This window comes from Balaenoptera acutorostrata, chromosome 1 (assembly GCF_949987535.1).
Source record: "Balaenoptera acutorostrata chromosome 1, mBalAcu1.1, whole genome shotgun sequence".
Lineage (NCBI taxonomy): Eukaryota > Metazoa > Chordata > Mammalia > Artiodactyla > Balaenopteridae > Balaenoptera > Balaenoptera acutorostrata.
Genome location: NC_080064.1, coordinates 32,931,345 through 32,954,823, shown reverse-complemented (window position 1 = coordinate 32,954,823; position 23,479 = coordinate 32,931,345). Strand labels below are relative to the sequence as shown.

At 37.2% G+C, this 23,479-nt stretch overlaps 1 protein-coding gene across 1 annotated transcript in view; it reads right to left on the bottom strand.

The window, feature by feature from the left end:
* The window catches only part of RLF (RLF zinc finger), a 79,312-nt gene that overhangs the window by 40,640 nt on the left and 15,193 nt on the right, over positions 1-23,479 (bottom strand). The window contains exons 2-4 of the mRNA XM_007164706.2: positions 9,381-9,535; positions 8,367-8,448; positions 4,160-4,292 (exon numbers count right to left, since the gene is read on the bottom strand). Coding sequence (XP_007164768.2) covers positions 4,160-4,292; positions 8,367-8,448; positions 9,381-9,535 — 370 coding nt within the window. The remainder of the gene's footprint in view (positions 1-4,159; positions 4,293-8,366; positions 8,449-9,380; positions 9,536-23,479) is intronic.

The following is a 23,479-nucleotide window of genomic DNA, read 5'->3' as shown; positions in this document are numbered from 1 at the left end:
ACAAAACTGAGGTTGAATCATGACTCTCACATATACTAGCTGTGAGGCCCTTGGACAAATTAGTAGACCTGTCTGAGCCTCAAGTTTCTTCATCTATGAAAAGGTTAGTAATATCTACCCCAAAGAGATGAAAGAATCATAAATGAAATACCAGAATGCAAGTAAGACACTGAGCACAGGGCCAGGCAGAGTAAATGCTCAATACTACTTGCTATTATTTGTCCCTGATATCCCCCTTATTACACTGTCAGCAATTTGTGTACAAATACCATGCCTTGTTAACTTTTGTATTCCCTACAGCACTAAGCACAATGCTTTATATATTACAGATGTTTAATAAAACCATGTATTTAGCAACCAATGGTTATCACTTTAATCAATCAAAACCTTTTAGGGCTTCCTTGGTGGCGCAGTGGTTGAGAATCTGCCTGCCAATGCAGGGGACACGGGTTCGAGCCCTGGTCTGGGAAGATCCCACATGCCGCAGAGCAACTAGGCCCGTGAGCCACAATTACTGAGTCTGCGCGTCTGGAGCCTGTGCTCCGCAACAAGAGAGGCCCCGACAGTGAGAGGCCCGCGCACCACGATGAAGAGTGGCCCCCGCTTGCCGCAACTGGAGAAAGTCCTCACACAGAAACGAAGACCCAACACAGCCAAAATAAATAAATAAATAAATAAAGCAAGGAACATGACTTTAAAACAAACAAACAAACAAACAAAAACTTTTAGATATCTCCTCATCTGGGCTCAGATTCTGCCTCCACAGTTTTAACTACACGGCCTTGGGCATGTGTAATCTCTTGCCTGCTTAATGGATTACAGGAGATAGAAAGCACTAACACTGTGCCCATCACAGAGCAGGCACTCTATAAATCGTAGCTATTATTTCTATGAGGTAAAACTATTTTACTCAACATATTACAGCCACAGTTAAACCACTATATCAATTTTTAACACACAGATCAAACTTGCATTTTAAAAATCATTTTAAGTTATGTTAAAATCAATACTTAACTGTATTTTTAAAAAGGAAATCCATCCATACATTTCAATATTTAAAATGACATAATGAAGTGTACACTAAGATGTCTCACTCCCAACTGTGATCCCTTCTGTGTATTATTTTTTCTAAACATTTTAATACAAAAAAAATGTTTAATCATATACCCTCTCCTCCATCTAGATTCAACAACTGAACTGTTTTGCCATATTTCTTTATCTAGCTTTTCTTTTTCTCAGCCACTTAAAAGTAAGGTGCAAACATCATGACAGTTTACCTCATATATACTTCAACATGTAAAAAATGCTAACATTTAAGGTCCAGCTAAAATTTTTGTTTTTTTCTTTTTTAACAGAAAAGAGTGTTTTTGTTTTTACTGAAGGCTCAGGTGGCACATGACAATTCATAAAATGGCTTCAGAGGTAGGTGGTAGAAGGGAAAAAATGAACTGGGGTGGGAAAGAAAAACAACCAGGAAGAATTAAGAGCTGGCTGGTTCCTTCTCAGCTTGATTTAGGGGAGGAAGTTAGTACCTCTGAACAATTAGGATGGATCTCTTCCTTCAACCCTTGGTAGGGGAGAGAAAAAAAAGAACAAAAGGCTGCTGCTTTGGCTCTCCTGAGTCTCAAGGAAAATGGGGAAAAGCCAGTGCTTTGATGTCATGAATTAAGGGGGGGAGGAGGGTGCTGGGTAGGGCACAGGTCAGCTGGAAAAACTGGCAGATACCAGGTGGTAGCTCTGGGTTTCCTCTAGTTGGAACCACTCCAGTACAGTGGAAGGGGGGTCTCCAAGGTTGATGGGCCTGAGGTCTTTAGGGCTGTGGGCTGCTGCCATCACCATTGGAACCAGGGGTGGTTTGTGGGCACTGGGGCTCAAGTCAGGAACCATCAGTGGGGCTGGGTTTGGTCCTGCCAGCCCTACGTTTTGTGGTAGGCTGCCGGGGTGACCTGGGGTAGAAAGGCGTTTGATACCTGGGTGGGAGGACCTGCTCATTTCCCTGCTGATCATGCCAGGCAGAAGTGTCAACAGCTGGTACTTATTACATACTTCAGTAATAACTGGTTTTTGGTGGGGACGGGGTTACAAAATTCAAGAATTCGTGGCAGGAAAAATAAAAATCTTATACACTTTTTTTTTTTTAATTCAAAAAACTAAACCAAAAAGCATTTACTGAGTTACTTGGAGGCTAAACACTTTGTACTTTTATGCTTCTGATTACTATGTTATTGAAAAAAGGCAATTAATGAAATGATAGTCACTGCCTTCTAGCATCAAATATGTTGATATCTGGGCTGCAAGGACAATGGAGCTATAAGGGAGGCTTTCTAAATCTGTTGACCTGAAATTAGTAAGGGCCAGTTGCAGAAGTAAGCAGGCAACAGGCTGCTCACCACTTATACTGTGGTTCTCAGAAAAATTCCTTACATACGTAGGTAACCTATACCCATTCAGAGTTTATAGATAGTGGGTACTTACTTAATCTTTATTGAATATATAGGATACCATGGGATATTAGGTAAACAGTGCTTCTCCCCATTTCTTGATTTTTTCTATGTGAAAAGAAATTGAGTACCGTTAACTCCTGGGGTGGGGGGAATATATTTGATTAGTACATTGGGGAAAATAAATTGGGGACATTTAATGCAACTCCATCTTTTCCCTCTGGGGTTTGGGCCTATCTACAAAGGTCATGCATTCTTCACTCCTGAAGCCTTATCTGGACTGGGATCTGCCTAATTCTGGGATCCTTTTGCAACTATTTGGCTCTGTCCTCTAACAACTTTTAATAATAATAAAGGCAATAATTTAGCCTCCACCTGCCTATATTTACGAAAGGATGCCATTTACTGGGAACCTCAACAGAAAACAATAAATATCAATCTATTTTCTATTTAACAGCTATTCTCCTTATTCATTTTTTTTTCTTGTCAGTATAACTGATAAGCAGTAGAATTACCAGAGGAAAGGGACCAAGAGAAAATCTAAACACTCTTATTATCAATCTTCTGACTATACAGAAAAACCCAAACAGCATGTATACAATAGGTTATCAAACTTGGTGAATGAATAAGCTAACTGGAATATTTTAAGATATCAACATTCAAAAGGCCTGTCCTGAGACCTGAACTAAAGATCTATCAAAAATGGGACTTCCCTGGTGGCGCAGTGGTTAAGAATCCACCTGCCAATGCAGGGGACACGAGTTCGAGCCCTGGTCCGGGAAGATCCCACATGCCGTGGAGCAACTAAGCCCGTGCACCACAACTACTGAGCCTGCGCTCTAGAGCCCACGAGCCACAACTGCTGAGCCTCCGTGCCACAACTACTGAAGCCCACACGCCTAGAGTCCGTGCTCTGCAACAAGAGAAGCCACCACAATGAGAAGCCCACGCACCATAACGAAGAGTAGCCCCTGCTCGCCGCAACTAGAGAAAGCCCGCGTGCAGCAACAAAGATCCAATGCAGCCAAAAATAAATTTAAAAAATTTTTTTAAATAAAATAAAAATTAAAAAAAGATCTATCTAAAGTGTAAATAAAAACTGTTCTGAAACTCATTCTTATTCCAGAAACTTACTTAACAGAACGTGATCCTTTTTAACTTTCCACTAACTTAAAGCAAATGAAATCATAATTGTTGGACATATAAAATGAGATATTTTGTGTGTCTAAAATGCAAATGTCAACTCAAATCCATAAATCTTCTGGACTTAAACTGACAACTTTGTAAGAATTTTCTTTCTTTGCATATCTCTATAAAAATGCTAAATTCCATAAATTTAAAATAAGAAGTAATTTTTTTTCATAATCCTCAGCTGTAGTAACCAGTAAACAAAATATCATTATAAGCAAAGCTCTACTAAATACCAAGGACTGGAAGCAGATTATTGATTTCTATCTCAGGAACTCTGTATAAACATTGTCAGTCAATGCAACATTTAAAAACAAGTACAAAGGGATACTTTTAAAACACTACATAAATATTTAAGAATCCTTAAGCAAAACATTAAGTGCTAATGGTTAGTTTTTACTATTCAAAGGATAAGAGAATGATTGGCTATAGATACACAGGTGAAATTCACAAAATTTTAACCCAGAAAAAAATTTTAATTCTCTTAGAACTAAATCCTCCTTCAATAGTCAGTATAGTTTTAAGCTTACCTTCTTCTGTTTCTACTGGCTGTTGAGACAGAATTTTAAGAAGAACAGGGTTTTTCCACACCCCCTCCTTGGTAACATGAACCAGTATTTGTAGGTTATTATTCCCAAATTCCAATAATGCATCATGTGACTCCTTAAAAAAAAAAAAAGCATATCCAGAAAACAGGCAATATAAAAAGTCATTTTGCCCTTTCAATATATCTGAATGTCTATGAAAAGACCTATATCTTGGATTTCCTAAAAATAATAAGCAGAAAAAAAACTATCCTCAAAGTTTTGTGAAATTCTGTTGCTGCTTTTTAAAAAATGAAACTAGGGCATTTTCACTAAGTTAAAGAGTACCTTTAAAATGTTTTCCTGAATTCTCCTAGGTAAAATTATCACAATTTAATTTACATCCTTGAATTACTCAATCATTTTAAGCCCACTGGCACAGATTTCTTTTAAAAAGATTCTGCAGTATTCACACAGGCAACCTATTCCTTCTAAAAGAAGTATGACTTAATGACATCTATTGTTATATATCTTTTTAATTGTTTAAATTCTTCTATCAAAGGACTTTTGGGCTTCCCTGGTGGCGCAGTGGTTGAGAATCTGCCTGCTAATGCAGGGGACACGGGTTCAAGCCCTGGTCTGGGAAGATCCCACATGCCACGGAGCAACTGGGCCCGTAAGCCACAACTGCTGAGCCTGCGCGTCTGGAGCCTGTGCCCCGCAACAGGAGGGGCCGCGATAGTGAGAGGCCCACGCACCGCGATGAAGAGTGGCCCCCGCTTGCCTCAACTAGAGAAAGTCCTCGCACGAAACAAAGACCCAACACAGCTATAAATAAATAAATAAATATATATATAAATAAATAAATAAAGTAGCTATTAATTAAAAAAAAAAAAGTGGTAACTCTTGGGAAGAAACAGAGAAAGATCGCTTTAAAAAAAAAAAAAGAACTTTTAAAATGATAGATGGCTCCAGGGACTTCCCTGGCAGTCCAGCAGTTGGGACTCTCTGCTTCCAATGCAGGGGGCGCAGGTTCAATCCCTGGTGGAGGAACTGTGATCTCACATGCTGCGCAGCCAAAAAATTAAAAAAAAAAAAAAAAAAGTACACAAAAAAATGATAGATGGCTCTAGCTAAAAGTCATGGAAATGTAAGTTATTAGCTGTCATTCTATCTCCTCAGAAAACAAACAAAATATAATTGCCAATAGTTTATTCTTTAAAATACTTATAAATACAAAGGGCGGGGAGGTAAGGGGTCAGAAGTTTAACTTGACATAAATGATTAAGCATATATCTCACTGTCTTTTATTACTAGTGAGGATTATTGGTTGTTTCCATATTCTAAAATTTTAACTTGTTTTCCCTTAGTTTAGACTGCTGAAATTCTCAAGGAACATAAGCTTTCACTGGTACCAGTATTTCTTTGGAAAATAAAATATAGGTTAAAAATGTTCACAGACCTAAGACTATAATCTTATATTCACCTAAGTGAAATATAAAAAATAAAGTTCACTTTTTTCCCCTTAATTTTCATGTCAGAATGACAGGGTTTTAATACACACACACACACACACACACACACACACACAACACACACACCATATACTGAGTTATCTTCTTCTAAGAAAGGGTTTAAAATATAAAACTGACACAGAAAGTGATATTTCCAATTAACAGTTAACTAACAGCAATATTTAAATGCTATAATTTTTCTTTAATGGCTTGAAATGGCTTGACCTGTCCTCAGGCTTCTTTTTACTTAACTTAGGACAACAGGCATTTACTTTGCAGTGAAGATGAAGATTCTGTCAGAATGTGCTGTGTCTGGTTACCATATTTGTAATACCTAACAGACCTATACCATTACACTTTAGCAGAACACTGTCACCCCCATGATACATAGCAACTAAAATAAAAAGCCACTGTTTGGTTTAAAAACAAAAACAAGTTTCTAATTTTTCATCTGTTCAAAATACAGTTTATTCTGAGTAAGAATGATGTGTAATCCTTTATTACATATATATACACATACACATATATATATTATAGCAAAGTTACTTTTAAAAACATTAGGGAATCTCTGGTGGTCCAGTGGTTAGGACTCTGCGTTTCCACTGCAGGGGGCATGGGTTCAATCCCTGGTCAGGGAAGTAAGATCCCACAAGCCTCACAGTGCAGCCAATGAACGAATAAATGAATGAATGAATGAAGAGAGAAGAAGGAAGGAATGAAGGAAGGGAGGGAGGCAGGGAGGAAGGCACTTTAAAAAAATAAAAAATAACATTAAATAGTCCTTAAAAACTATGATGGAATTTTAAAAGTAATTTAAAAACTTAGATTTGTTTCTTTTTTAAGGTAAAACTATCTTGAAATCTACAATACAGAAATACTAGCACAAGATGTTCACTCTAGCACTGTTTACAATAAACAGCAAAGAGATTTGGCCAAATAATTTATGGTGCAACCACATAACAGAATCCCAGGCAGTCATCAAGGGAGAGCTACATATGCAATCCTAGATACATGTCCATGTTAAAATCATTAAGTTAAAAAAAGTTGCAAAAAAACAGGATCTCATTTTTCTTTATTTAAAATTTCATTTCAGAACGTATTTTTATATCCATAAAGAAAAGGTCTGGAAGGGTTACACAAGCTGTAAACAGTGGTTGAGAATGCTCTCTGTGGCCTGCTCTTGTAAAACTATTCTCTTACCAAAAGTATCCTCAAAACTACCTGCTGCCTTATCCATTTATCACCTAAAATAAGAAAACCTCAAGGTTTTATGTTTCAGATTTCTACAGGGACCATGTCTTGTATTTATCTGTACCTCTACTGCATTTATTAAACACATATTCAGAAATGTGAATATATATATCCTAAATGTCTGATAAATACCGGGCAAAGTTACACAGGTCGGAGGGAAGGCAAATATTTTATTCAGGCATACAATCTAAGAAAAGAACGAAGAAATATGAGAGTATTCTCTCTTCAAAGGATACTACTAATAATAATAGTAACAGCCTTAATAAGAATAAGTACACTTGCCCTTCTAGAATGTCGTATGCCAGGACAAAACTACTGGCAGGCCGAATGACAAAATCAATATGCTCTGTATGAAAGATGATTTTAACAGTAGCTGTATGAATATGTGAAGAGTTAGGACATTATAGGGATTAAATCAGGCCAAGAACATGACAAAGAATTCTTCTCCTCAAACAGAAAATCTACAGATTAACATTATATCATTTCATTTTGGATTTTTTATCCTAGAGGAAAGAAATTTCCAGATAACGAGGTGTGTCTGTTAACATGCAAATCTTTACGTATGCCTTCATGAAACAGGTGCAGGCTACTATGGAGTTTGTGTCCTCGAGGAAGCAGTTAAACAAAGCAAGCTCTAGGTATAAATCTAGGTGTAACTTTGGGCAAGCTAATTCACCTCTCTATGCCTGTCTCCCCATTTATAAATGGAGATTCAAATGATCTCTACGGTATAAGGTTTGCAATTTGATTAAAAGATACAAAATGCAAAAACAATGTAGAGTACTGTTTGGTACATAATTAATGATAATAAATGAATGGTAGCTATTTACTTATTATGTCTATTTTCTTTAAATAGTTTTTCTACCTCTACTGGTAACAGGCAAATTTGCTTCCTATTGTTTTTCCTCCTACCTTACCCTCCCCTCCCCAACTTGCTACTTTCTGATCTGCTCATCTAAGAATTCTGATAATCAAGCCAATATAGGAGCCAACGTAGCTCTCCTGTAAGAAAAATGCATGCACAGAATCTCTGATGACTATTTTGACGGTTTAAGAGACTTAGCATTATAAGTCCCTGAAGTGTTAGGGGGAAATTACTAGATAAGTGTACTATCAATGAAGCAAATACTGCTACCTTATAAACATATACAATTTTACATTTTTAGTAGCTTTATTCTGCCTAAAACTTTGTTTCTGAAGAATGAAAACTTTTTTTGTTGATTTCTAAGCTATGTAAAGGCTAACAAAACCAAATGATAGGGAAAAAAACAACAACTTTTAGCACACTCCCTTCATCTGGAAGGCCTCCTTCTCATTTCATGAACTTACTACCAATATATAATGAATTTGTTTTTGTTCTAAGTTTCCAATTTTAGTTTGCTGGGAGAAATTAACTACGTGTCTTGAATACCTAAACAGAGACCTTTTTTGAGGCCACATCAACTCACCTGTAAAGACTGAAGGAAGAGTACCCAGGCTTCACATGGCAGTTCACTTTCAGACACTGAAAGCAGTAATTCAAAACAACTCCTAGAATATGAATAACTAAGTCAGTATATAACGGTGGTTATAGTCATAATCAAGTACAGTATGACAGTGATACTGAATATACATTTTACATTTATTTAGACCATTTTAAATTTGTTTTTCACTCTTCAAAGTTTCATTCAACATTGTTATATTAACTTTTCAACTTTAAAAAAGAGAAAAAAGAAAAACTATGAGGCTTCAGAGGAGGAATAATGGGATTATAAAACCAGGAATGTTTATGTTGCAAAAAAAAAGTATAAAGTTAGAGGTTTGGGGTTTGGGAAAATAGGAAGGAAAACATGTAAGACCAGAGAAAAATAAAATGGACCACCCAGACTAGAATTTATCCCACCAAACAATCTGCAAACTGAATCAAGGTGATTCCACAACTGAAAACTAACAGCTGTTGTATTTTTTCAATTTGCAAATAAATACATTAAAGGTGTAACTCTGCTATTAGGCAGCCAAATACTAAAATAGCAGCTAGATTATCATGGACCCTTGGGGTGGTAATCTTATACTGTACCCTGATATTTTCTGCTAGTATAATTCTTAGTTCAAATAATATAATTGTATTGAAGAATTTCACAGTGTTTCCCCCCAAAGTGTTCCTCAAAGACCACCACAGTTTCCAGATACTCTTGTCACTTCACTTGATCTATTCCTAAGGACAGAGAGAAAATGCATCATTCTAAGCCTGAGTAGGAAAAGAGACTCAAGGCAATTAAAGATTATGTTGCTTGGCTGGAGCTTCACTTATACTTTATCTCCTGAAAATGTGAATATAAAGTGCTCAGAGCAAAGGAAATTTCATTCAAAGGTATGACCCTGATGTTGCTTTGAACAGTGTGATGCCATAGTAAAGAGAAGTCAGGCAAACATTACAACCAAAAATACTCAATTTTAAGAGGGATTTAAGTTCTTAAACTTACAGTACTAATCTGCCAAGCACTAAGAGGACATCTTCGCATTCAGTAGTTAAATACGGGCGAGCACTGGCAAAGCTTTGGATGGCAAGTCGATATACCTCCAGAAGATACACAATATGTTCTGATGCATTCTTGCTGCTTGCATATTGCAATAAGGTCTAAAAAATAAAGTTAGAGTTTTAATTATTTAAAAAAAAATAAAGACAATGAAACAAACAAGACTATCTTTGTTCTCAAATGCACTACCCCTTCTTTTTTGTCTAACAGATGCATACACCTTTTATTTGCCTTTTTAGGCTCTGGTTTGTTTAGGGGATTCTATTTTTATCACTTAATGAACTGTTTCTGCTGAGTTAAAGAAAAGGCAGAACTGCTCTTTTGACATGAGAATAAATCTAAGAATAAAGCCATAAAACGCCTATAGTTGTTCTCACTAGAGGTCTGGAGTTACCATCTCTGAAATTCAGTAATGTTTCACTAATACAACATTAAATTGAACACCAACCATGTGCCAATACACTGGGTATACAAGGATAAGAATATGATCCCTGACTTACACAAGAGACCTATTGCTGAGTGTAGCCCTCTCAGCTCTTTTTTCTACACACGTAGAACTTATTAGGCTTAATTTATACTTACCAATTTATAAAAGGTTGAGGTTTTTATTTTTAATGAAGTTTATTTCAAAAACTAATATACATGCCAAATGCCAGTTTATTTGTTTACAATGGGGGACAGTCATATTACCACCTAGGGTCCCCATTCCCCATACTTTGATGTAAGAGGTCCCATTCCCCATACTTTGATATAAGAGGTTATCTGGCGAGTTTAAAATCTAAAACAAAGGAAAACACAACCACAATAAAGCCTGATAAATTACATGTGTTCAAATGACGACAGAAAGCTGGCTTCTGTTCTCTCTGGACAGTGTGGAAAATCTGCCAAATTCTTGTTTGGGGTCTCTCTTTCTAGGTTCCACAAAGTTGCTCTCCCTACTATTAATATATTTCTTTCCTCTAACAACTGAATAGGTTTTGCTTATGCTTAACTGATATATGTCATTAGGTTAAGACTTGAATTGTGCAACTTTTCCCCCCTAGAACACACATTCTAACTGGGCTAGGGAGTTAAGGCTACTTCAATAATAATTTCTTCTAACTTCCTGTCTTCTGATTTTTCTGCTTAGCAAACTACAAATAGCTGTGGTGGCACTGCAGGAGTCCACTGATCTTCTGCAGTTTTTTCTGCAGTTTTCACAGTAACAGTCCCTATATCTGTTCTGATAATTAAGAACTGACTGGTCTTGATTATTTAAAACAAACAAACAAACTTAACAGGGAAATATATGATCAACCATTATACCATATACAGTAAAAGCTCTCTTAACTAACACATTGGATTATCTGATCTTTGCATACTTGAATGATCAAGCCAGTTAAGCTATTTTAGTACACCCATTTCAATTCAGTATCTTGCTGCTTTATCACAGTCACTCTAGAGAAGTGGGCTCTTTCTGTTATTTTCAGAAAAGCATTATATCCCCATCTAATCAAATCCCAAATTTTAGTAAAATAAGAAAAAAACAATAATAACAGAGGATCATAAGACTGACCCCACACCAATCCTTTCTAGCTAAAACAGTGAAGAGAAGGAACACAGAATCGTGTACTTATCAGTTACGTAAATAACATTTCACATAATCTCTCTTAAGAAATTTATTAAAATCTATGTCAGAAAGAAATTGTTTTAGGTCAGCAAATTACTTACGGTCTGCATTGGCTAATCTGAAAACCAGAGGGCTTTACAAATTTATATTCAGTACCAGATTTTATGCTCCTGAGGTCAGATTTATCTTATCAATCTTTACAGGCCTAACACTCTTCTACCCGCTTCCATCTTGATAGGACATTCAAGTCTCATCAAATGTTTACTGAATAAGGGCTTCCCTGGTGGCGCAGTGGTTGAGAATCTGCCTGCTAATGCAGGGGACACGGGTTCGAGCCCTGGTCTGGGAGGATCCCACATGCCGCGGAGCAGCTGGGCCCGTGAGCCACAATTGCTGAGCCTGCGCGTCTGGAGCCTGTGCCCCGCGACGGGAGGGGCCGCGATAGAGAAAGGCCCGCGCACCGCGATGAAGAGCGGTCCCCGCACCGCGATGAAGAGTGGCCCCCGCTTGCCGCAACTGGAGAAAGCCCTCGCACGAACCGAAGACCCAACACAGCCAAAAATAAAAATAAATAAATAAATAAATAAATAAGAAAATCCTTTAAAAAAAAAAAAAAAAGTTTACTGAATAAATTTACCATTTTACTGAATAAACTCATCATTCTATTCACTTGACAAATATTTTTTGATAGCCTACTCTAGTAAGGAGCTAGGTACTGGGGGGAAAGAGATGGGGGCCTATCTTCGTGGAGCTTTCAGAATGAGTCAACACAGCATGATAGTTGAAACCACACATGCAAATTAACCCACTACTGGCTAAAGTATGCAAAGAGAAGGGCACAGTGCATACAGATGAGGTTATTCTTTCCACAGTCCACCTTCCCACTCAGAAGCTCCTGCCACCAATCTAGTATCTTCTGACACAGACATTCCATTAAGACTCCCAACAAGTTACACAATTTCAAAGATTCAGTACCCCATGACCATTTATGTTTACATTTTTCCCTATACTGATTTATATATTTTTTATATTCCTAAATCTTTTCCCCCTTACATGTTAATCACATTAAGGTGTCCTTAATATGTCCACTATGAGCATACTCTGGACATTGGAAGAATCACTGGAACAATCTTCATTATCATCTTTTTAAAAAATGCTAGATTAAAATGAATGAATTATAGCCATCCAAATGACATTTTAAGTACCTCATGTAAACAAAATTCCATCAGAAGCAGAAAAGTAAAGTGGAAGTCTCTTATCTTTTTTAGACATTTAAATTTTAGACACCAACAAAACTGAATAAGAAAGGGGCAATAAATGATAACTATGACTCCCTCAAGTTCACTGGCATTCTTCAGAGACCAAATTAATGGCCTCTTCTCTTTGTTTCAGTAAATTCATTTACGCTACAAAAGCTTACTATGTGGCAATACTGTGCTGGGTACTAGAGATGAAGACTCTTATCCTGTCCTTAAAGAACTAAATACACTGAGAGGTCAGATAAATTAGCCCAATCAGATTATTTTAAACATTCTTACTGGGGTGCTCTCATTCATATCCCAGACAGATTATCTCTCAAGTCCTTGCTGTATACCTCAAATGCCTGTTAGACATTTCCATCTGGATGTCCTAGTCAAATCTAAAATTCAACATGTTGAAAACAAACATCTTCCCCAGCAAATATGTTCTTCCTCCTATGTTCCATCTGCTTCTTTTCAGGAGCCAGAGCTAAAAAAACCTGTCTTTGAAACCACCACACCGAAGTTTGCTGATTCAACTGCAGAAATACCTTTGTCTGTGATCTTATGCTTTGATTTCTACAGCCAGCGACCTAGACCAGGCCCCCAACATCCCTCACCTGGAATGCTACAACAGTTTACTTCTCTAGGCTAAATATCCTCCAGTTCTGTGTATGTGTTGTAGTCATAACGTATTTGTACACACAAAAAATTAATGCACAGGGAAAAAAACTAGAAGGAACTCAGCTAATATGGTTATTAGCACTGGAGTAGTAGTAGGATTATAAACAATTTTCTACCATTTTTATAATTTTCTGAAATTCTTCCCAAATTTTCTTTAATAAGTATTATTATGTTTACATTGAAGGAAAGAATCTCTTCCCTATCCCAATTCTATCTATATTCCTCACTACATGGTTTCATACATTCCTTACTACATGGTTTCAAAGAGGTTGGTAGCATCCTGACTATTCTCTGAAACTATCAAGGAAGGAGAATTTTTTTCTTCATGATGGTCATATTTTATGCAGGGATGCATTCCAATTTAAAACTCAAATGGTTCAAGACTAATTTTTCCAGTGGAATAACCACAGTTAATATTTTTGAGCACCCAGTATGCACTAGGTATCTTCCTAAGAGCTTTACATGCTATGAACATTTAATACAACAACCTGATGAGCTAGGTGATTTATCATCAGCTCATTTTTTAAATGGGGAAACCAAAGCACAGAGAGATTAAGTCATTTTCCAAAAGACACCTGGTAGTAAATGTTAGGATTTGAACTAGGGTCATCTGACTCCAGAGTCCACACTTAATTACTTTGCTACAAGACTTTTCAGAATGCACAATTTCACAACTGTTTTAGGTGTGTTTTAAAACTCTACTTCCGGGCTTCCCTGGTGGCGCAGTGGTTGAGAGTCTGCCTGCCGATGCAGGGGACACGGGTTCGAGCCCTGGTCTGGGAAGATCCCACATGCTGCGGAGCAACTAGGCCCGTGAGCCACAACTACTGAGCCTGCGCGTCTGGAGCCTGTGCTCCGCAACAAGAGAGACCGCGATAGTGAGAGGCCCGCGCACCGCGATGAAGAGTGGCCCCCCGCTTGCCGCAACTAGAGATAAGCCCTCGCACAGAAACGAAGACCCAACACAGCCATAAATAAATAAATAAATAATTAAAAAAAAAAAAAACTCTACTTCCCCCACCAGGTGTTAACTTTAATCTTTTACAGCAAGTAGCATCATGGTCATCATCTGGCCTTCTTCCTGAGAGTTTACAACATTTAATTTCCATTTAAAGTGACTGCTTCTGGGGAAAGTTTTCCAGCAATAGTGCTGATTGACACTCCACAGTTCAGAATGCCGGTGGTTCACAAAGAAATGACAAAAAATATCTGGTACCTGTTAAAGCTGCACGTCCTATGGCAACAGGAAATTATATGACTTTTAATAGAGGAGGATTTTCATTATTTCAAATTTTGCACATAAAGTGAGAAATCTTATTGATTTTAATTTCTCAACTCGTGAAATTCCCAGAACTACATAAATTTGAGTAAAATGTGATTGCACTATGACAGATAGACTTCCAGCAGGGGGTAGCACTTGAGCTGGATTTCTGAGGTACGCGTCAAGTTTGAAAATGCAAAAGTGAGGGGAACAGGACTCCAAGTAGACAGTAACCTGAACAAAGTCAGAAAAGACCAATAGAACAGATAGGGCAAACAGTGACAATACTTTACATCCGTTGGTGAGGAAGCACGGGAGGTTTCCCTAGAAGAGACTAAGCTGGGTGTGAGATGGAATGGGAAGAGAACAGCTGGCTGCTTACATTCAGAAAGTGGCTAGAGTAAATTACAACTTTTAAGTCTTTTACATATGTTGCTATTAGGCCCCACCTCACACTTTCTATATTGGTTACAGTTGTTTTTTTAAAATCCAGAAATATGACTTACTTATTACTCTATCTACCTACCTATTCATCTATCCTGGATTCAGTTCATCATCCCAGCCTACCAAGATTATTTTTAGATAGTGATTCTGTCATGGGATTTAACTATGCTTTCTAACTTCATTTCATTTTCAAAAATATCTTTTGCTGTTTTTTCATAAAATTAATATCCTTTATTGTTTAAAAAATACAGATCAATAGAGAAGTAAAAATTAAAATGTCCACAATCTACACTATCACTACCCAAAAGTAGACCACTGTTAACAGGTAATATTAAGTTAGAGAGGTTTTTAATGCGTAAATAGCAGTATTTTAATGGACTCAAACTATACGTTGTTTTGTAAAATTTTCTTCAACATCAGTATTTTTATAGTTCATGTGTGTATCACAGTTTATTACTCAAGTCCCTGTTTCTGGGCATGATGGTTTCTAACTCTGCATTATTATATATAATATTTAGGACAATGTTCTATAAATGGAATTGCTGGGTCAAAGGATGCATAATTCTTAAGACTTTACATAGTACCAAATTCTGCACCAGAAAATTTGTTCCAATTTACATTCCTATTATTTATGTAAGATAGTGACAGATTGAGGAACTGTCATAATTATTGTACATTACAACCTAAATACAACTTTTTGAGGGTCAACTGGATAAGGGAAATACATTATTTTGTTTATTCAATTTATAATCCTTTCATTACTACTGTGGTTGAATAAAAATTTTCATGTTTCTTTTACAGCACCCATATGGTATCTTCATTTCAGTTATCAATAACGTAAGGAAGAGAGCTCGGATGAGAACAGCATCAAAAGTTAATCTTCCCAAAAAACTGAAGAGGGAATACATCCTAACTCATTCTATGAGGCCAGCATTACCTTGATACAAAAGCCAGACAAAGACTACAAGTAAAGAAAACTACAGATCCATATGCCTTATGAAGACTGATACAAAAATCATCAACAAAATACTAGCAAACTGAATTCAATGGCATATTAAAATGGATTATACACGATTACCAAGTGGGATTTATTCCTGGAATGCAAGGATGGTAAAGCATATAAAAATCAATTAGTGTACTACACCACATTAAGAGCATGAAGGGAAAAAACCTCACATGATCACCTCCACTGATGCAGAAAGAGTGTTTGAAAAATTCAACAACCTTTCATGCATGATTAAAAAAAAAAAAACCAAACACTCAACAAACTAGGAGTAGAAGAAAATTACCTCCACATAATATAGACCATGAATGAAAAACCGTAACATTATACTCAATGGTGAAAGACTAAAAGCTTTTCCTTTAAGGTCAGGAAGAAGGATATCCACATTCACCACTTCTATTCAATACAGTACTGGAAGTCCTAGTGAGAGCAATTAGGCAAGAAAAAGAAATAAAAGGCATCCAAATTGGAAAGAAAAGTACAAGTATCACTGTTTGCAGATGACATGATTTTACATATATAAAATATTAAATATTCCACACCCAAAAAACTATTCATATAAACAAGTTCAGCAAAGTTGCAGGATACAAAATCAACATACAAAAACCAGTTGTGTTTTTTGTTTTTTGTTTTTGGCCACGCCGCACAGCTTGCAGGATCTTAGTTCCACAACCAGGGATCAAACCCGGGCCCACAGCAATGAAAGCACAGAGTCCTAACCACTGGACTGCCAGGGAATTCCCTCAGTTGTGGTTTTATACACTAACAATAAATAATCTGAAAAGGAAGTTAACTATTCCATTTACAATCGCATCAAAAAAACAGGAATAAACCAAGGAAGTGAAAGACTTGCACACTGAAAACTATTAAAACTTGATGAGAGGGCTTCCCTGGTGGCACAGTGGTTAAGAATCCACCTGCCAATGCAGGGGACACGGGTTCGAGCCCTGGTCTGGGAAGATCCCACATGCCGCGGAGCAACTAAGCCCGTGCGCCACAACTACTGAGCCTGTGCTCTAGAGTCCGCGAGCCACAACTACTGAGCCCGAGTGCCACAACTACTGAAGCCCGCGCGCCTAGAGCGTGTGCTCCGCAACAACAGAAGCCACTGCAAGGAGAAGCCAGCACACCACAATGAAGAGTAGCCCCCGCTTGCAGCAACTAGACAAAGCCCGCGCACAGCCACGAAGACCCAGTGCAGTAGCAAGCAATCAATCAATAAATGTATATATTAAAAAAAGTGATGAGATATTAAAGAAGACACAAATAAATGGCAAGACATGTCATGAAAATGTCCACGAATTGGAAGACAATATTGTTAAGATGTCAATACTATACAAAGCAACCCACAGATTCAATGCAATCCCTATCAAAATCCCAATGACTTTTTTGGGGGGCAGAAATAGAAAAATCCATCCTAAAATTAACAGAGGATCTCAAGGGACCTTGAACTGCCAAAACAAACTTGAAAAAGAAGAATGAAGTTGTAGATCTGATACTTTCTGATTTCAAAATTTACTACAAAGCTACAGTAATCAAAGCAGTGTGTACTCGAGTAAAGACGGACACACAGACCAATGAAATAAAACAGAGACCAGAAATAAACCCTCGCATATATGGTCAAATGATTTTCCAGGGTGCCAACACCTTTCAGTGGGGGAAAGGACAGTCTTTTCAACAAACGGTGTTGGGAAAATTGAATATCCATATGCAAAAGAATTAGACTCTTACCTTATACTATAAATTAGCTCAAAACAGATCTAACATCAGACTGCAAAGGCAAAAGAAATAGAAGCAAAAATAAACAAATGGGACCTAATGAAACTTAAAAACTTTTGCACAGCAAACAAAACCACCAACAAAACGAAAAGACAACCTATGGAATGGGAGAAAATATTTGCAAATGATGTGACTGACAAGGGGTTAATATCCAAAATATACCTACAACTCAGTATCAAAGAACCAAACAATCCAATAAAAAATGGGCAGAAGATCTAAACAGACATCTCTCCAAAAAGACACACAGATGACCAACAGGCACATGAAAAGATACTCAACATCACTAATTATCAGAAAAACGCAAATCAAAACCACAATGAGATATCACCTCACATCAGTCAGAATGGCTATCATCAAAAAGCCTACAAATAACAAATGCTGGACAGAACGTGGAGAAAAAGGAACCCTCCTACACTGTTGGTGGGAACATAAACTGGTGCAGCCACTATGGAAAAAAGCATGAAGATTCCTTTAAAAACTAAAAATAAAGCTACCATATCATTCAGCAATTCCACCTCTGGGCATATATCCTGAACAGACAAAAACTCTGATTTGAAAAGATACATGTATCCCAATGTTCATAACAGCATTATTCACAATACCCAAGATGGAAACAACCCAAGCGCCCACCAAGAGACAATTGGTTTAAGAAGATGTGGTATGTGTGTGTGTGTATACACACACACACACACCACACACAATGGAATATTACACAGTCATAAAATAGAATGAAATATTGCCATTTGCAGCAACATGGATGGAGCTAGAGAATATCATACTAAATGAAGTCAGTCAGACAGAGAAAGACAAATATCACATGATATCACTTATATGGGGAATCTAAAAAATAATAAAAATGAATCTATATACGAAACAGAAACAGACTCAGACATAGAAAACAAACTTATGGTTACCAAAGGGGAAGGGGGGGATAAATTAGGAGTACTATGGGATTAACAGATACAAACTGCTACATATAAAACAGATAAGCAGGGCTTCCCTGGTGGCACAGTGGTTAAGAATCCGCCTGCCAATGCAGGGGACACTGGTTTGAGCCCTGGTCCGGGAAGATCCCACATGCCGCGAGGCAAGTAAGCCCGTGCGCCACAACTACTGAAGCCCATGGGCTTAGAGCCCAGGCTCCGCAACAAGAGAAGCCACTGCAATGAGAAGCCTGCACACTGCAACGAAGACCCAACGCAGCCAAAAATAAATAAATTAAAAAACAAAACAAAACCAAAAAAACAGATAAGCAACAAGGATTTACTGTATATCACAGGAAACTATATGCAATATCTTGTAATAACCTATAATGGAAAATAATCTGAAAAATATATATATAACAATAATTTTGCTGTACACCTAAAACTAACCCAAGATTGTAAATCAACTACACTTCAATTAAAAAAAGAAAAGAAAAAAGGAAAAAATAGATCTAAGAGCTAAAATCATAAAACTCTTGGAAGAAAACAGTGGAAAAGCTTCATGATATTGGACTTGGAAATGATTTCTTAGTCATGATACTGAGAGTACAAGTAACTAAAGTAAAAACAGATAAACTGAGCTATATCAAAATTAAAAACTTTTGTACCCCGGAATTTGGATACTATCCATGTGGTAAAAAGAAAACCTGCAAAACAGATGAAATATCTGCAAGTCATCTATCTGTTAATGGATTAATATCCAAAATATATAAAGCTTTAAAACGCAACAACAAAACCCAATTAATAATGGGCAAAGGACTTAAACAGACATTTCTCCAAAGAAGATACACATATGGCCAATAAGCACATGAAAAGATGTTCAACATCAGTAAGTAGGAAATGCAAATCAAAATCACAATGAGATACCATTTCACACTCATTAGGATAGTTATTATCAAAAACAAACAAACAGAAAATAACAATTGTTCGCAAAAATGTGGAGAATTTGGAACCCCTGTGCATTGTTGGTGGGAATGTAAAATGGTTCAGCCACTGTGCAAAACGTTTGATGGTTTCTCCAAAAATTAAACAGAATTACCATATGATCTAGTAATTTCACTTCTGGATATACACACAAAAGAACTGAAAGCAGGGACCTGAAGAGCTATTTGTTCCCATGTTCATAGCAGCATTATTTACAATAGGTGGACGTAATCCAAGAATCCATCAAGGGATGGATGAACAAACTGTGGTGTATAAACACAGTGGAATATTATTCAACCTTAAAAAGAAAGGAAATTTGACACATGCTACAACCTCGATGAATCTTAAAGCCATTATGCTAAGTGAAATAAGCAAGTCACAAAGAGACATATGTTTCCACTTATAAGAATGCACCATAGTCAAATTCATAGAGGCAGAAAGCAGAATGGTGGTTACCAGAGGCAGGGGAGAGGGATGAATGGGGGATTAATGTCTGATGAGTTCAGAGGTTCAGTGTGGGAAGATGAAAATGTTCTGAGGATGAATGGTGGTGACAGTTGCATAACAACATAATATACTTAATGCCACTGAACTGTATGCTTAAAAACAGCTAAAGTGGCAAATTTTATATTATGCATACTTTACCACAATATAAAAAAATACCCAAAAAAGTTAACTTTATGTCTTGAGATTTAAGAAGAGCAATTTTCAAGAAACAGAAGTGCGTGAGCATGATTAGGAAGACTGGGGAAAGAGGAGGATAAATTCAAATACCCCACATTTCTGTTTTAGTAAGTCACTAGTACTAAAGAGACTGATCTAGAATACCTCTTAAGTCTTGAGATTTTTAAATCCAAGCTTTATCACACTGGGGAAAAGGATCACAATTCTGAGGCGGTTGTGTAATAAATAGAGTGAAATAACATACCTTTCTGCTGTGGATTCAAACCTCTACCCCCATCATTTGCCAGCTAACCTCTCTGGGTCTTGATTTTTAAAAATCACTTAACTGAAATGACTGAGTACTTATTTTGCACCAGACATTGTGCAATATAGCTTAAACTGTGGCAAAATACACGTAACAAAACTTACTATCTTAACCGTTTTTTTAAATGTACAGTTCTGTGACATTAAGTATATTTACACTGCCGTGCTACCATCACCAACATCCATCCACAGAACTTGTTTCATCTTGCAAAACTGAAACTGACCCATTAAACAATAACTCCCCATTTCCCCTTCCCTCCAGCCCCTGGCAACCACCATTCTACTTCCTGTCTCTATGTGTAATATAGCTTTCATAACATTGTATTTTCTGTTTGAAAAAAGCAACACAAGAGTGTGGTAATGGCATCAGGGTATACAAATAGATCAACAGAACAGAATAAAGTCCAGAAACAGACCTACAAACAGACCTGATTTTCAGCAAAGCGCAAAGGCAATTTCTCAATTCAATGGGAAAGCAGTCTTTTCAACAAATGATTCTGGAACATTCAGATGTTCATATTTTTAGAAAAAGAACTTCCACCCATCACTCACACAATACACAAAAATTAACTCCAAATGGATCACAGATCTAAATGTAAAACCTAAAACAGTAACATTTATAGAAGAGAACATAGCCTTTGTGCTCTTGGGTTAGGCAGATTTCCCAGATACAACATGAAAAATACAATCAATAAAAGAACAAGTTGGGCTTCCCTGGTGGCTCAGTGGTTAAGAATCCACCTGCCGATGCAGGAGACACGGGTTCGAGTCCTGGTCCGGGAAGATCCCACATGCCGCAGAGCAACTAAGTCCGTGCGCCACAACTACTGAGCCAGTGCTCTAGGGCCCGTGAGCCACAACTACTGAGCCTGTGTGCCACAACTACTGAAGCCCGCGTGCCCTAGAGCCCGTGCTCTGCAACAAGAGAAGCCACCTCAATGAGAAGCCTGTGCACCACAACAAAGAGTAGCCCCTGCTCACCACAACTAGAGAAAGCCCGCGCGCAGCAATGAAGACCCAACACAGTTAGAAATAAATAAAATTAATTAATTAATAAAAAAAATAAAAGAACAAGTTAATAAACTGAACTTTATCAAAATTAAGGACTTGTGTCCTTCAAAAGACACTGTTAAGAGAATAAAAAGACAAACCACAGCCTAGGAGAATACATGCCAACAAGCCATGGCTTGGCTGCTCTTATGCCCATCTAGTAATGCAGGACTTTTTGTTCCTGTTAATGTCTCACCCAGTTTTTCCTTGAAGTTCTTGATAGTGTCTCTCATGAGTCTAGAACAGTTCTGTCCACATGTGTGTCTGCCACCATGTTGTTCTGCCTCAGTTCATCCTTGTCATGATCTGCTCCTTCTAAGCTGGTGGAGAGCACCTCAGGCTTTCTCCATGCCCACATCAACACAATGGAATCTGTGTCACAGCCAAGGGTGTTCCCTCCAGAGATCCCAAGTGAACCAGAGGCAGAATGTGTGTAACTTAAAAGTGATACAAATCACCATCCCCAATCTGTCTACCCTTTGCCATCTAAGTCACAACGTTTAAAAAAGGAAAAAAAGAAGAAGAATATATTGCATAAAGGACTTGGGTCCAGAAACACACACATACACCCCTCAAAACTCAACAGTAAGAAAACAAACAATCCAATTTTTTCAAATGAGCAAGAGTTGAAAAGATACATTCTCAAAAAAGATATATGGTTGGTAACTAAGCACATGAAAAGATACTCAACAGAAGTCATTAGGGAAAGGCAAATGAGAACCACAATGAGCTGCCACTAATTTTAGAATGGCTAAAACTAAAAAGACTGGCCACACCAAGTGTTGATCAGGAGGTGGAAAACTAGAACTCTCATACATTGTTGGTAGGAGTGTAAAATGATACAACTACTCTCAAAAACCTGACATGTGACCCAGCCATTCCAGATATTTACCCAAGAGAAAGAGAAGGCGTTTGTTCTCACAAAGATTTACACATGAATGTTCATAGCAGCTTTGTCTGTATTAGCTAAAAACTGGAAACAAGCCAAATATACCAACAGGTGAATAAACAAATCATGATAAAGCCATACAATGAATACTCAGCAAAGTATTTTGCTGAAAGAAATTGATTATTAATATATACAACAACATGAAAGAATTTCAAAATAATTATACTGAAAGAAACCAAAAAGAGACTTATAGATTTATTTATGTAAAATTCTAAAAATACAATATAATCTATATAGAAAGAAAGCAGCATAGCTGAGTGAGGATGGAAGGTTATGTACGGGAGGAAAGTAAGAAAGAGGAAATACAATGGGAGTAGAAAGAAAGTTCTAGGAGTGATGGATGTATTTGTTATCTTGATTATGGTTTCATGGGTACACAGATATGCCAAAGCTTATCAAATTGTTCATTTTAAATATGAGCAGTTTACTGTATGTCAATTATACCTCAATAAAGCTTTTTTTAAAAAAACACAATGCTCCACAAAATGCACAAAATCATAAAAGGAATTAAAATAAATTTTACATTTCAATTGTCAGATTTACTATTTTTACTGCAATAAAGTGTAAAAATTCTGTGCATAAAAATAATATAAGGGACTTCCCTGGTGGCACAGTGGTTAAGAATCCTCCTGCCAATGCAGGGGACACGGGTTCAAGCCCTGGTCCGGGAAGATCCCACATGCTGCGGAGCAACTAAGCCCGCGAGCCACAACTACTGAGCCTGTGTGCCACAACAACTGAAGCCCGCATGCCTAGAGCCCGTGCTCCACAACAAGGGAAGCCACTGCATCGCAACGAATAGCCCCCGCTCGCCGCAACCAGAGAAAGCCCGCGTGCAGCAACGAAGACCAATGCAGCCAAAAATAAATAAAATTTTAAAAATAGTTTAAAAATTACATTAAAAATAACAATATAAAAAATGAAAAGATAAACAGAAGAAAAGATAATTCCAAAGTAATGACCAACAAAGAATTCATGTCTAGAATATAATTTCATAAAAACTGTTAAGAAAAAGAAAACCCAAATGAAAAATGAGCAAAAACTGGGAAAAAGTAATTCAGAAAAGAGGAAATCTGAATAGCAATAAATATAACCAGAAAGATAAGCAACTCCTCACAAGTAAACAGAAAAAAA